Source organism: Exophiala spinifera (genome assembly GCF_000836115.1).
Source record: "Exophiala spinifera strain CBS 89968 unplaced genomic scaffold supercont1.4, whole genome shotgun sequence".
Classification (NCBI taxonomy): domain Eukaryota; kingdom Fungi; phylum Ascomycota; class Eurotiomycetes; order Chaetothyriales; family Herpotrichiellaceae; genus Exophiala; species Exophiala spinifera.
In genome coordinates this window covers 1-14,332 of record NW_015622516.1, presented here as the reverse complement: position 1 = coordinate 14,332, position 14,332 = coordinate 1, and the positions used below count along the sequence as shown (strand labels likewise).

Below are 14,332 nucleotides of genomic sequence, written 5' to 3'. Positions count from 1 at the left end.
TAATGTTAACCAAAGGAGTTTGCTTGGCCAGTGTCCAGCTTCTCAACTTCTCCTTGTAGCTGCATCCCAGTTCTCTCCATGACCTTCTTCAATATGTTCACCACGACCGTGGTTTGGGATGGATGACTCAATCTCCTGGCCGCATATACGAGTCCAGCGATTACAAGAGGATCAAAGACATCGCGTTCGTGGACAGAGACCACCATCCCAATCATTCTCTGAGCATGCCATATCGGCGATGTTGATGATCCCTGCTCCGGAAGAGCCCTGATTGCGCGCGGCTTAAATTGCAGCAGAAGCAAAGCCGTGAGATGGTGGGTGAGATTGCCTACAAGAGAACATAGGTTGCTAAAGGCGAGGATTGGGAAGGGCACTTGGGTGTTATTAGCGACTGATAGTCGAGGATCGAATTCGCCAACTTCGAGTATTTGTTTCATGTCCTCGCGCCGAGCAGAGTACCAGAGCTGATTGTCGCTCCAGCATGATTGCCACGAAGAAATGAGTGGAAGTCGGCCAGCGGACAGTCGCGCGCCAGTGTCCCTTCGGGTAATGACCAATGCCCGAGCGAGGTTGACAAGAGCCTGTTGCAGTTGCTGATGTTGCGTCAAAACTTGGTCAGGAATGATAGGCGTCGCTCGTTGCAGGATGAAGGACAGACGAATACTCTGGCTTGCTGAAGGGGCTGTCAAACTCGCCGCCAAAGCGAGTCGTGCGAGCAGCTGCCATTGCTCGTCGACGCACTGATCGAGCGAGATATGGGTAGTCTCCAAAGCATTTGTCATACATTCGTGCCATACACAAGGAGGTGCGTCGTGCAACTTTCTTAACGTCAGGATTGTAAAGATTGCGGCGCTGTCTTCAGGGTCGGCGACGAGGGCAGCTCTATTCGCTTGCGCGGCATCATCCTCCTCGCCGGTACCTTTTCCAAGTGGACTCTTGTTCCCTGCATAGGCTCTAGCAAGTGCAAGGATACTTTGATAGAGAGACACTTCTGACAAGGCTCGCGTGAGTACGTGTACGCCGAAGTAGAGACGCCCGACTCCCAAGTCGAGTCGGGCGGCAATTTCATAGCGATAGAATGTCAATAGATCCAACTCAGCGACATCGCCTTGACCCGATCGTAAAGCCGGGCTTGTGTCAAGAAGCGCGGGTAGCTGATGGGAAAAGGCTGATGGCGTATCTCCCTGATCAAAATCGTGAAGGACCGGCGATCCTGCAAGTAAGTTCGAGCGATCAGATGTCTCGGTAAATTGTTCTCGCGACACGCTTCCAATCGGGAAAATGTCTGGCCCCGACCACAATGTAGTCACCGGATCATTTGAGAGAACCAACGGTCTGGAGTCCTCACGTGTAGGCCCATTAATCCAAGTTGCTTTTACCGAGCGGGTTGTTGTCTGTCGTGCCGTCTTGTGCGATGTCGCGGTACTTTCGTTAGGTGTGCCATCAACAAAGGTGATGTTCAAGCCATAACGGCAGGAAAGGCTCTTGTCAACACAATTCTTACACGTCGGCTTGCCTTCGTCGCATTTTCGTCGTCGCTTTCGACAGGTAAGACAGCCGGTTCGAACACGACGCTGGGTGGGGACACCGCTTCCATCGCTTCGGTCGGCCATTGGAGGTCACCATGCGAACTGCTCGTGGTGATAGTCAAGAAAGGTGGTACAAAAGTGGAAGCTGTAAGAACCGTCTGAGATTGACTGTTTAGGTAGTGTCACGCACCCATCGTCTGTGACCCAGTTGGGACTAGTGCCGCTGTCGCTCTGCCTGCGCACGCGTAGCTCTCTCAAAATCGTTGTCGATAGTCAGACTGTTCGGCTTAGTTATTTCGTCAATGGGAGCATACAAACTTGGGAAACCCTAGCATGTACGGAGTTCACCCACCAACGCCTCAAAAGGCTGGTGGGCTTTTCCACACAAGCTTGCAAACGGAACATCCTCCGCTCGAGCAGTGCTTAGACATTCCCAAAGCAGCCTCTCCGATCCTAGGGACTAAGCCCGCAGCACCACACCCCCAATGTCGCTTGATGCTTTGTTCCTCCAACCAATCTGGTACAGTTCATCTGCTCGAGGCTCTTGGGCGCAATTTTTGACCGAGTTAGCACGGCAAAACGCGGGATTCTAAGGATTCTGCAAATACGATTTGGCCCGACTTCAACGTCAACTGGGATTTATACCGTTCTATAGACAGAACAATCTACGACGCAGACAAAGAAAACAGACCTCGCAGCAGAATGTCGCCCTCGGCCGTTGTAACGGATCCTCAACGGATTACTAATGGATATTCTATCGTTCCTGGAAAGCCTGTCGATGCAAACCAAATCAAAGCCATCAGCACAGAACTCGAGTCGTCTGTAAGCAACGATACCACGACAGCTCACAGATATGGACATTATAAAAACCCATCTCTTTACGTTACTCCTAGCCACGAGATTCGCATGGAAGAGAGCTCCATACAGCCACCCTCGCCGACAGAGGTATTGATCCATGTCCGCGCAACAGGAATCTGTGGATCAGATGTGCATCTGTGGCATCGCGGCGCCATAGGACCCCTGAGAGTGGACCACGCTCATGTCTTGGGTCATGAAGCATCTGGTGTTGTCCTAGAGATAGGGACAGCTGTCAATCATTTAAAGCCAGGGGACAGGATTGCTATCGAGCCTCAAGTCCCTTGTCACACTTGTTTCCTTTGCACATCGGGCAAATACAACCTGTGCGAGTCGGTTCGATTTCTCGGTGTCTGCAATGGAGGAACGATTCGTCGCTTCATGACTCATGAAGCTCGATACTGCCACAAGATCCCGGATGGAATGACATTCGTCCAAGGGGCTCTTTTGGAGCCTCTCTCAGTCAATCTCCACGCCATTCGGCAGTGCGAGGGATCAATCTCTGTTGGAAAACCAGTCTTGATCTGTGGGGCTGGACCGATTGGTCTGATCGCGCTGGCCTCGGTGAGAGCTTCCGGGGCGTGGCCTATCGTGATTACCGATATCGAAGAAGCACGTCTCGATTTCGCGAGGAAGTTTGTCCCTGGAGTGAAGACATATCTCGTTCAACCTTCCAAGACACCTTTAGCATGCGCCGAAGACATCAGACTTATGTTTGGATGTACCGGAAGTCGCGACGTCGAGAAAGGCATCCTGGAGGTGAATGAGTACAGTGCACCAGCGACTGTGCTAGAGTGTACAGGAATAGAATCTAGTGTCATCACCGCTGCATACGCCTGCCGACGAGCCGGCATCGTTATGGTCATCGGAGTAGGGCGAAGCCTAATGGATAAGTTGCCTTTTATGCATCTCAGTCTCGCAGAAACCCAGCTGAGGTTTATGAATCGGTACAACGACACATGGCCTGCTGGCATCAACGCTCTGTCCAACAGCCAAGTACTGAACTTGGACGGTCTCGTCACTCATAAGTTTCCCTTGGAACGGGCGACCGAGGCAATGAAACTGTGTGCAGATCCATCCCAAACTAGCATAAAGGTCATGATAGTGGACGATCAAGAGATCATTTGCTGAGAACCGCATTGTACTTACCCAAACGATAGAGATATAGAGAATTAAAAAAGGCTGTAGGTCTTCAATATTGGCTAGCTTCTATGCAAAGATCCGCAGCGGCTTGTCCAGATAGAAGCCTGGATCATTGAACCGCAATCCCTTGTCGAGTGCGCTGATCGACACGATTTCCTCACTTGTCAACGTGAAACTATCGCTTCCGACTTCCAGGTTTTGCTGCAATCGAGTGGAATTGTTCGACTTTGGGATCACAGCAATATTTCTCTGAGTTGCCCACCGTAAGAGAACTTGTGCAGGTGTTCGGCCCACTCTCGCAGCCGCCTTTTTCACAGCATCCACGTCAAAGAGAAGAGAAACGTCTTTCGCCCTGGCTCGAAATGCCGTTGGCAGCTCCAAGAAGCTTTGCGGGCCGAACGACGAGTAAGCTGTGATTGCAATCTTCTCCTCCTGAGCAAGCTCCACGAGTTCGGGCTGAACCAAATAAGGATGATGCTCGATCTGGAGCGATGAGATCGGATGTCGCGCATATCTTTGAATATCATACAAGGTCTGGGCCTGCGCATTTGAGATGCCGATGGATTTAGCGATACCCATGTCGACCACTTCCTCGAGGGCCTGCCATGTTTCTTGGAGTGGTATTGGAGCTGTTTCAATTACCTTGTGCTCTACATCCATCCACCATGCCTATGACGTTTTAGCATTGATGGTGTCGAGTGACAGCCGCTCTCTGGGGGTGACTTACAGGATATTTTAATTTCTCTGGTTCAATGTACTTGAGCGCAACAGGAAAGTGAATTAGGTACAAGTCGATATAGTCAAGACCCCATGCTTCGTTCTGTGCTTTGGCCATTTGTAACGCATGATCCTTTTGGTGATAGTTGTTCCACAGCTTCGTGGTTACAAATATCTCGTCGCGTTTCACGAGCCCGTCCTTGATGGCCCGTCTGATACCTTCACCCGCCTCCTTCTCATTTTGATAGTCGTACGCCCCGTCAAAGAGGCGGTATCCTTCTCTGATAGCCTACAAAGATGAGTGCTATGCGCCAAAGACGAAAGAGTTCATTCTGTTCACCCACGTTGTAAACGATGTCAGCAGCCTTGTCAGCGGGGACCTTCCACATTCCAAAGCCTACAAGAGGCATTTGATGCCCCGAGGCTAGTGTAATGGTATCAAGGCCCATAGCTGATGGTACAATCCCGCAGCGATGAGGTAGTATGCTGATGATCAAGATTGTTTGAGCCTGCAGGATATACTGTAGCTTTACAATTAATTCTCGGCGCTTCTTGAGGTGTAACAAGGAACCTCACTGATTGAGAGGTGCTCATATAGCATGACGCGTGCAGTAAATGAGACCTCTTCTACTCCTAAGGCGGGTTCCGAATCTTCAGACTGGAGTTTCGTCCACGTAGTCTCAAAGGTAGTGCCTACACCTTCCTGAAATAGCAAAATTTGGCGCGGTTCACCCTGCGCCTTGGTCCGATGCCGGATATAGCATAGACGAAGTGGTGTGTTAGTCAGTCGCAGATACTCCAATCTCCTCAGCGGCATATTTGGATGCTCAATTCGATTCTGTTTCCAAAAGATCACAAATGCAACTGTCGTCGCCACGAAGCATGTCTGGGTCGGTATACCAGGTCTAAACTACCAGACAATGTTTTACATGTTCAGATAAAAGGCCGTTGATAAGCTCACTTTACGACATTTGGTACGCCACAGGATCACGCTAACGAGGGAGACATGTGTGACGGCCCAAATGTGAAGGTAGGTTGCGAACACTGTGCTTCGTACCGAAGAATGATTTCGATGTCCGCATGTCGAGGAACAACTATTTTGACTTGACACATGCTCTTTTTTGGACCTGGCAAGCATCGACCTTCTCATCAAATCCGCGGCTGCGGACTAAGCATAAACAGACGATAAACATATCATTGATTCTCCTAATCTGGCTTGGTGGTCACGTTGTACTCATCGATTCCTATACCCTAACCTTCTTCCACTTCGACTCGGCGCGAACTATCCTGCCGTCCTGCGTTTGATTCAACTTTCAGTCAGCAGTCGAAACTCTCGAGATTCATGCTGCTACTGCAGCCGAAGAAATCAGACCAAAAGGACAGGGGGTTTAGACAAAGCAAGGCAAGGCAAGAAGAGTCTTTCGGCAATTCACACGCTTACAGGTACAGGACAAACCCATGCAGAGTTCAATGTTATGTCCTTGTCCCAATTGTCCTCGGTATACCCCACCCTTCGCGTCGCCTCCTTGCCCTATCAGCTCGAATTTGCCGAGACCTCAATCTTGGTATGCCGCACAAACTAGCGCCGCTGATTGGCCTCATAAACTGGTGTACGCGCTGAGCAGGCGGTCGATGCGCGCCACTGCCTCCCGATACTTGTGGTTCATGGATCTTGAGGGTCTCGGCCCATGGCGCTGAGAGTCGGAGTCTTGCTGCCTCATCACCCGCTGCAATTAGGAGAGAGGAAAAGGATGTTTCTTGGAGGCAAACTGATTGAGTGAATGATGGAAAATTGTGAGCTTGGGTGATGAGGTGGCCATGTGAATAGGTTTTGCGATGGCCAGATGCCCTGATGCAAAAAATAATGCTGATTGTCGTGAATCAGGTATGAGTGTGAAGCTCCAATGGTGGCCAAATGGAATTGACTTATGCGACGTCGGTGAGTCTAGTGTCTCATTTTCCATGCGGCTCAGCGTCCTCGGTAATGTTATTGAAGCAGAGCCTTGATGCAGAGTGAAATACGGTACCACTTAACAGCGTTCTCGCACGCAGTGAGTATACTCCTCGTGATTCAGCCTTTCTTCCGACACCGGTATAAAGGCAGTGCCTGTAGTTAGTACGGACGAGGAAGTTCGCCTGGGAGTAACGTATATCGGCTTAGCAGCGAAACTAAGTGGCCAAGTAATTTCGCTCGATGGAGAGGATAAGCACACCAATAGTGTCACCAGAGGATCATGTAAATGTACCTCGATGATAACCCCAAAATGCCTCGAGATCTTTGATCCGCCATCGAGAACCCCAGCCGGTGCGTGTCTCGATTGAATCAATCAGCTTTACGATGATCGCCTGCTCTTCCCTGTGCGTGAACAATTTCCCGGCAACATAGAGGGGCTGAATGGCATTGTTAATACATCCAGGATGAGGATTTGTCAGAGAAATCCCCACGATTCTCCGTGCGTGCCACAAGGGTGAGTAGACTTGTTCTGGGCGATCAAGCTCCTGGATCCCTTTAATTTCTAGCATCAAGATACACGCGGTATGAAACAGTTGATTGCCAGATATCGCAGCCCAGTGGGAAAAGAAGATTCTCGGAAAAGCACCATCTCGGATCGTCTTCACTGGAAGCATTTCAACAGGACGTCTCGAGAGCCATTCTTGAAGATCACCCCATAGCTGAGTCCATTCCGATTCGAGATTCCCGTGCTCACATCCGTTGTCCTCTCCCATTTCGACACACTTGATTCGGCGGACGAGGAGGTCGCATACTTTTGCGCAAAGGTAAACGGCAAAGTTAGCATACATGTCCGGAACCTGCTGACCCTTCAGCCAGAATCGTCGGTTGATCTCCTCCCCTTTTTCAACATCAGAACCGCTAAATTCTTCAAGCCGGATCCACTTATCAATGCCTAGCACGGTGGCTTCTGTCCCGTTGGCAATGATGGCGCCGCAAAGGTCCATTCGAGCATAGCACCAAAAGACAGCCTGAAGCAACCCACCAGAAAACCCGTTAATTCCGAAGGAAGCAAAGAGCGCCGCACACCCTTCAACATGCCGCCTCCAATCTCGCGGACTCACGCTCATCATTTCCAGAACACACAGTAGACACGCAGTCAGCACGACCGTGGGCTCCCTCGTGCTCAGAGACGAGGTGAGCGAAGTGATTGCTTGCGAGTATAGCTCGAGACTGTCGTGCGACCCTGATAATTCTATCCGGGCTTGTCGTTCCGCCGTACGAGCGCCAACTGCAAGCATCGCATGCAGAACAGCGGCGGACCGTTGCGCGATGATGGGCACTTGCTGTCCAAAGTGTCGTTCGCCGTCGAACATGTCAAGCCAAGGGGCACAGTCAGTGATCCATACTTGAAGATAATGGATCTTCTTAAACGGAGGGATCTGACTTGCGCCGTTCACCATGTGCTCCCAAAGGTACTCATGACCAGGCCTGTAACTGGCGGAGAGGTTGTGCTCCTCGGGCGTGAGCTCTGGCTCTGGCGAATGGTCCCGGCTGTTGGCGCCTACGAAGAGCCATGACCGCAATTCCGTTTGCAACTGTTGGAAACGCGGATTGGAGGCGTACTCATCAAATGCGCTCTCACCAGAGAGTGCACCTGGAGAGACGAAAGTATTGGCGGTATCAAGATCCATCAATGGAAGCCACCAGTGTTAGAGTCCTTGGAATGGAAGGTAATGAACAATCCGTCTATTGTGAATGTCTCATTTGTGCTCCGGCCGCAGTAATACCTTACGCTTGCCAGGCGTCAATGGCGTGCAACGCAGTCTTCTGGCGTTTTGGTGAGAGGAGGCACTGACTGGATATAGTAGAGAAAGAGGGGGTGCTTGGCGGCTAAAGAAGTGGACAATCTGCTCACTGTGCGCGCTCTTTCGGGCTCACCCCACCTGCTGCTTCTAGGTACGACTTCAGCATCCCGAAAAAGGGTGTGCGCTTGTTTTGTGGGACCATGACACCTGACGGGAGTAGGTCATCAAGTACACAAACCAGTGACAACGGGCCAGGGGACTAGGAAGGATAGCCGAGGCAGCCTTGCGAGAGCGAGGCTGGCGTGTAGACTTCCGAAGCAGCACAACTCACGATGACTATTTATACAAGGCCATTACATAGCTATACAATGTAATTAACTTTGTTTAACGTTATGATCCTACACATATCTTTAGCCGTGATCATGCTCTTGTAATTCGTTCAAGGACAGCTCTCCCATTGACACCGTCTCCCATACCTTGCATTTGTCAGGAAACCATACTTGCTGTGACAGCTTAAGTGGAGCGAAACATGACAATGATTATCATTCACTGAAGATACCAAGCATGTTCATGAGAAAGGTCTCACCAATCCAATGACCTCACACCTGGGTTGGAAATCTGTACTCTCTCTTTACCTTCTACCTCTCCCGATGGTGCTCCAATTTTTGTATCAAGGTCCTGCAATTTTGCGAATAAACTCGGGCCGTACCTTTCATATGTTCGTACTAGGCCACCTTCTCGTAAAAGCTGCTCCTGAATCCGTTCAAGGTCGAAGCGGAAACTTTTGTTCTCGCAATGGATCTGCCTATTCTTCATGTCGATAACTATCTCCTTCCCCTCTTGGGCCACTTGGAAAAAGCCTTCGTCCTGTAGTTTGATCCCCAGGAGACCATTGTTAACCTGATTTCGCTGATAAATGAAGGCGAACGACTTGGCAATGACGGCTTCGATGCCAGCCCACATCAATGCTTTTGGAGCCTGCTCTCTCGATGAGCCGCACCCAAAGCTCTCCTCGGCGACTACAACGTTGCAGCCTGATTGAGCACGGTCGTAGAACTCCGGACGAGTATAACAGAACGCACCACGCGCCACGTCCTCGGGCGAAAGATGGGAATGACACTTGTCGGTTGGGATGATACTATCGGTGTCGACATTGGTGCCGAACCGCTGGATCCGGCCTTTGATGATGTCTGGCATACTGGCCATTTCTCCAGGTGAGACCTTTGAATCTTGCTCATGTATGTAATACGGCATAGTAAAAGCCGGGACTCTAGGCTCGCTATAAGTTGGAGATGGCCGTGACACACCTCTGTGGTGTGCTCGCAGTTCGTCAAACTCATGCATGTCGATCATCGAAAGGATTTCTGCCGGGTTCTGAAGCGACATGGAAAAGCTGGAAATGGCAACAGTGGCAGCCGAAGCAATGTTGGCGAAGGAGCCTGGACCCATTCGATCGCGATAGTTGCGATTCTGCGAAGATAGCCATACTTCTCCCCTGCCCGCTTTGTCGACACCCATGCCAACACAGTAGCTACATCCCGGGGCGCCAATCTGGAAGCCGGCATTCTCATACTCCTCCAACAGGTGCGCTTGCTCGAGCTTTTTGACTATCGATATCGAACCGGGAGTGACACGCCGCAGGCCTCGCTTGACCGGCTTATATCCCAGTGCCAAAGCTGTGCGAAGCACAAGGCCAGCCAAAACAAGGTCTTCCTCTGTTGTTGTGCACGCGCCAATAAAAACCCCATCCAGATGAGAGAGTTGGTCTTGTGCCTCTGAAATCGGGACGACGTTGTCTGGCGAGGGATGAAGCGCAACAAAATGGTCTAGCTTAGAGAGATCAACATCATAGGTCGCTATGTATTGTGCGTCGGCATCAGGGCGAAAGTATAAGCTGCTCGATTTGTGACGTGGATCGTGTCGAGACTCAACATAGTCCAGAGTGATATCATCTGGGATAACACATGCACCAATGCCCCCAAATTCAGTGGTCATGTTTGCAATAGCAAACCTCGCATCGCTCGACAGGAATTGAAGCCCTTGACCACAGTATTCCACCAGTCGTCCGGCCGCAACCGTATTCCTCTTTAGCTGTCGCATGACTCCGAGGATCACATCTTTGCCACCGATAGCAAGCGGAGGCTCCCCGATAAAATTGATACGGACCACGTCTGGGACTTCAAGGTATGTTTCTCCCGTTATAAGTTGCAGGACCATATCCGTGATGCCAACCCCAATGGCAAGGCTGCCTAGTGCACCGGCTGAGGAGGTGTGTGAGTCTGCTCCGAAGACCAACATTCCAGGTTGACAGCGCGACCGATAGAACTCCGTGTGCATGATCGTGGTGTTGTGGCCGGCATAGTTATCCCCAAGATCCAACTCTTCGGCAATACGATCACAAGCGTCTATCAAGGATCGCTCATATGGCCTGTTGTTCACTCTGGGGTCGACGACATGGTCACCAGCGAGCCAGAATCTGTCCTTTCGCTTAAACCCAGGCCTGCCCATACGCTCGTAGCTCTTGTTCATACCAAACCACGCAACTTCCGAGGCCAAAAACCAGTCTGGGCAGATGCGAATCACTTTACCAGGCTCGACAGACAGATTACCATGATCAACAGCATGTTGGAGAAGAATCTTCTGACACACATTCATTGAGTAGCAGGCAGATTTGTCTCCAGAGTCCTTAGCCATGGTGGAAATTCACAGGCATATACCAGAACAGTACGGTTGAGTTGCTATCTTGTAGTGCATTGAAAACTTCATCCAAGAGGCACGAATCTATGTTAAGGTGCGCACTCTTCTGAAGTATGGACAAGGGTATGTTCGAGTCAAGTCCCGACTTTAGTAACCGAGAGCCTGAGAGTTTCTAGCGTACCACACTTAATCTCAGCCAGGGATTGTGCCGGCGAACGAAGCATAGAAGTTGAACTGCCGAGTGGCTTCGAAGCACTATTGATCGGAGCGTGGGTTCATGTGGAAGAGCATTCCGCTTTTCCCACTCTCGCATGGAAGAGGAGCTGCTGCAGACAGTCCAGGCATTGACGAGGGCCCCGCGCGGAACTCGGTAGAGACTACAGCGCTTCTTCGGCATTTGAGGAGGTGGATGGGTTCTTGAGAATTGTCTCAGGAAATGAGGCTGATCTGTTTGCACTCACACAAGCTTCCTGATTGGCGGAATTCGAGCGACCGGTCACTCTCCGTCCCCGGGTCACTGCCATATTTAACGCCTTAACAGTTCCACATCCATGTCGTCCCGCACTGAGATACCATAGGTATGGGTAGAGCCCCAGCTGCAGGCAGGGATTACATTTCAAATCCTGGGGTACATAAGTCACGCCGGTAGTCCTCGACGCTGGCCAGTTAATTCCACAAGATTCGATCGATTCACGCCATCACCATCCGTAATGATCAGTGAAGGTAGAAACAATCATCTGTTGAGCAACTGGAAATGTCTCCTGATATGCTGCGCCGTGTCAATGGCCAATTGCCAATACGGTTTTGGTGAGTATTCTGCCACAGTCCAACAAGCATCACCTCGTATCTCAACGTCTGACGATGACAGATACGGCCGCCGTTGCTGGGTTCCAGGCAATGATCGGCTTTCTCGAGGTATACGGTTATAAGGACCCCAAGGTCAAAAGCGGCTGGAATATTCATACCAAGCCTCAACAGCTAATCTCCAGCTTCCTCAATGTCGGCACGATCCTTGGAGTCATTCTCGCCGGGCCGTTTGCACACAGGTTCGGGCGCAGGCCGGCAATCTGGGTGGCTGCGGTGGTGTCAATGGTCGCCTGCGGTGTCCAAGTCGGCGTTAATAGTCTGGCTGGGCTGTATGCTGGCCGAATTCTTCTCGGCCTTGGAAATGGCTTCTTCATTCTCTTTTCGAATACGTATACCGTGGAAGTCTCTCCAGCGCATCACCGAGCTATCCTCGCATCGTTCTTCGGGTTCTGGGTGAATACCGGCAGCATCCTGGGTGCGGTTGCGGACAATTACAGCAAGAACATGCTGAACAAGCATGCGTACCAGATCCCTCTTGCTGCACTGTTCGCGATTCCATTCCTGTTGAGCATCTTCATGATCTTCGTGCCAGAGTCGCCGCGCTGGCTTCTTCTCCATAACAAGACGGTCGAAGCCCGAAACGCACTCCAACAATTGCGTGGAACTTCCCTGTCACCAGAATTGCTCGACGAAGAATTCATCGAGATGCAACGAGGCATTGAACATGAGAAGGAGCTGGCTTCCACAACTTCAGTTTTGGACATCTTCAAGAACACTGACCTGAGGCGAACGATCTTGTCTGCGGGTGCCATTGCATCGCACGCTGCTTCTGGGGTTTGGTTCACCATTTCGTACGGAACCTTCTTCTACCAAATGGCTGGCATCAGAAACCCCTTCCAGACTACGATTATCCAGAACTGTATGGGTCTCTTCGGTGCCTTGTGTGGAATGTTTCTGATGCACAAATTCTTTGGACGTCGTCCCATGTTGCTCATCGGTGCTGGGGGCTGCTGTATCTGCATGCTGGCTATTGGACTGCTGAGCATTGCCGGCAAATCCAAGGATGCAGGAAAAGCACTTGTTGGCTTTGCTCTGATGTTCAACTTCTTCTACAATGGTTTCACTGGTACAATCACGTGGCCGATCGCGGGCGAACTCGTCAGCTCTCGACTAAGAGTCTTCAGCGTCGGTCTGGGGACAGGTATCAACTACTTCTTTAATTGTGTGTCTCACCTTCTGGAAACATCGTTGGATAGTAGGTTAACAACGTCTTAGGGCTCATCTCGTACTGCACGCCATTCTTCCTGAATGCCGATGATTTGAACTGGGGAGCAAAGTATGGATATATCTGGGTTGGGTCAAATGCAATTGCATTTAGTGAGTTCATTTCCGACCTGCCTTACGTGAAGAAGAGTTGACATATTCAAGTTTTCTTCTTCCTCCTCATTCCCGAGACGAAAGGTCGAAGCCTTGAGGAAATTGATGAGATGTTTGTCAATAAGGTTCCGAGAAGGCAATTCAAGACCTATCACTGTGTATCCTCTGAGAGAGCCAAGGAAATCGCCATTAAGGACGTGAGTATGGCTGAGAAGGCGGAAGTCAGCATTCACACTGAGGTCTTGTAACTCAGGAGTTGTTACGGCTCGTACAAATCGTCAGAGAAATCTGCTTTGTAGACAGCACAATACTAAGAGATTAAACTAGAGAAGAAGAAAGAGTGCAGGACTTGGTCCTAGCAACATCGTGCTATAAGTACCTTGTGTCGACAGCGAGGCTGTCGACACCGAAACCGGTATCCTTCTGTTCCGTCCGGATACAGTGTCTTCCGTGTCGTAGGTGTGTCGCATATGTCTCTCATGTGGTATCCTTATGATGTTGGTTGCAATCGTAACCCTCGAGTTACGATTGATATCATGTGACGTTGCTCAGCCTTGTCATGGTCGTAACAGGAGTCCTGCTTCATGCTTGCTCTGCCATGCTGGATACCTTCGGCCGTGTGATTCTAGGGCGGGGTTTGGTCCTACTTATTCCCGGCTGCTATATTTGCTTGCGTGCTCTTACGTGCATATAGCGACAGGTCGCTCCCTTACTTTTAATTAGTCGCTACAACCACAGCTGGAGCACATCACGTGGCACACCTGTCACGTGATGGGTGTATCTTCCTCCGTTCTTCCTGGTCCGTCATCATGGGTTCGAATACGGCCTGCGGCCAGGCCGACTTGTAACAGTTCTCTAGTCATGTATAGAGTCATTCGAGGAGACCGTCAATTCCGGTCAAGTTTTCAGCATTGTCTACAGGTTTCAAGTTAAGCACGCCTTCGATTACGCAGCAAAGCGTGTTCTAAGCGATTAACAGTACATTCGGAAGAGCCCTGCATTCTGCGCTGCCCCCGATTAACAACATGCCCTGATAAACGTTCCATGAGGTTGGAGAGGTCAAACAAGCTTTGCAAGGAATGAAAGGATGTCCTGCGAATGAATCTCTACTCATGGCTCATGTCACCTGATTGACTACAGCCCTGTGCACCTGGTGCTTCCCCATCTACCCCTGTTATACTATATCATGAATCGAACACGATCTGAAGACGACATTGTGGTGAGTAACCGTTCACTCTGTAACACAGTTTGATGAGTGTTATGTAACTTGAAAGGGTTTGTAGCCTCTAAAAACGACCTGGTTGGCTGGTCGTGTACAGTTTCTAGATCACAATCGACATTGTCAAGAACATTAACTGAGGGAAGGTTGACTAAGTCCCACGAAAAAACCTACCTTGTATTTGGCTCTCATACAAAATTTTGGTGAAATCGACCTTTTTTTCCATTTT

General features: G+C 50.3%; 6 protein-coding genes across 6 annotated transcripts; 2 read left to right on the top strand and 4 right to left on the bottom strand.

The window, feature by feature from the left end:
• Positions 1-5: 5 nt before the first annotated feature.
• On the bottom strand, positions 6-1,613 carry PV08_05182 (uncharacterized protein; the record flags this gene model as incomplete). Its single annotated transcript, XM_016379526.1, has 1 exon — positions 6-1,613. One exon carries the CDS (start codon positions 1,611-1,613, stop codon positions 6-8), a length of 1,608 nt encoding a protein of 535 aa, XP_016235353.1.
• A 618-nt stretch (positions 1,614-2,231) lies between these two features.
• Positions 2,232-3,515, top strand: PV08_05181 (uncharacterized protein; the record flags this gene model as incomplete). Its single annotated transcript, XM_016379525.1, has 1 exon — positions 2,232-3,515. The coding sequence occupies one exon, from the start codon at positions 2,232-2,234 to the stop codon at positions 3,513-3,515; it is 1,284 nt and encodes a 427-aa protein (XP_016235352.1).
• A 78-nt stretch (positions 3,516-3,593) lies between these two features.
• Positions 3,594-4,693, bottom strand: PV08_05180 (uncharacterized protein; the record flags this gene model as incomplete). Its single annotated transcript, XM_016379524.1, has 3 exons — positions 3,594-4,196; positions 4,255-4,533; positions 4,589-4,693. The coding sequence occupies 3 exons, from the start codon at positions 4,691-4,693 to the stop codon at positions 3,594-3,596; spliced, it is 987 nt and encodes a 328-aa protein (XP_016235351.1).
• A 1,783-nt stretch (positions 4,694-6,476) lies between these two features.
• Positions 6,477-7,889, bottom strand: PV08_05179 (uncharacterized protein; the record flags this gene model as incomplete). The annotated part of the gene is made up of 1 exon (XM_016379523.1): positions 6,477-7,889. The coding sequence occupies one exon, from the start codon at positions 7,887-7,889 to the stop codon at positions 6,477-6,479; it is 1,413 nt and encodes a 470-aa protein (XP_016235350.1).
• A 696-nt stretch (positions 7,890-8,585) lies between these two features.
• PV08_05178 (uncharacterized protein) lies at positions 8,586-10,697 on the bottom strand (the record flags this gene model as incomplete). Its single annotated transcript, XM_016379522.1, has 1 exon — positions 8,586-10,697. One exon carries the CDS (start codon positions 10,695-10,697, stop codon positions 8,586-8,588), a length of 2,112 nt encoding a protein of 703 aa, XP_016235349.1.
• A 785-nt stretch (positions 10,698-11,482) lies between these two features.
• Positions 11,483-13,132, top strand: PV08_05177 (uncharacterized protein; the record flags this gene model as incomplete). The annotated part of the gene is made up of 4 exons (XM_016379521.1): positions 11,483-11,507; positions 11,569-12,729; positions 12,783-12,884; positions 12,936-13,132. The coding sequence occupies 4 exons, from the start codon at positions 11,483-11,485 to the stop codon at positions 13,130-13,132; spliced, it is 1,485 nt and encodes a 494-aa protein (XP_016235348.1).
• Between the last annotated feature and the right edge of the window lie 1,200 nt (positions 13,133-14,332).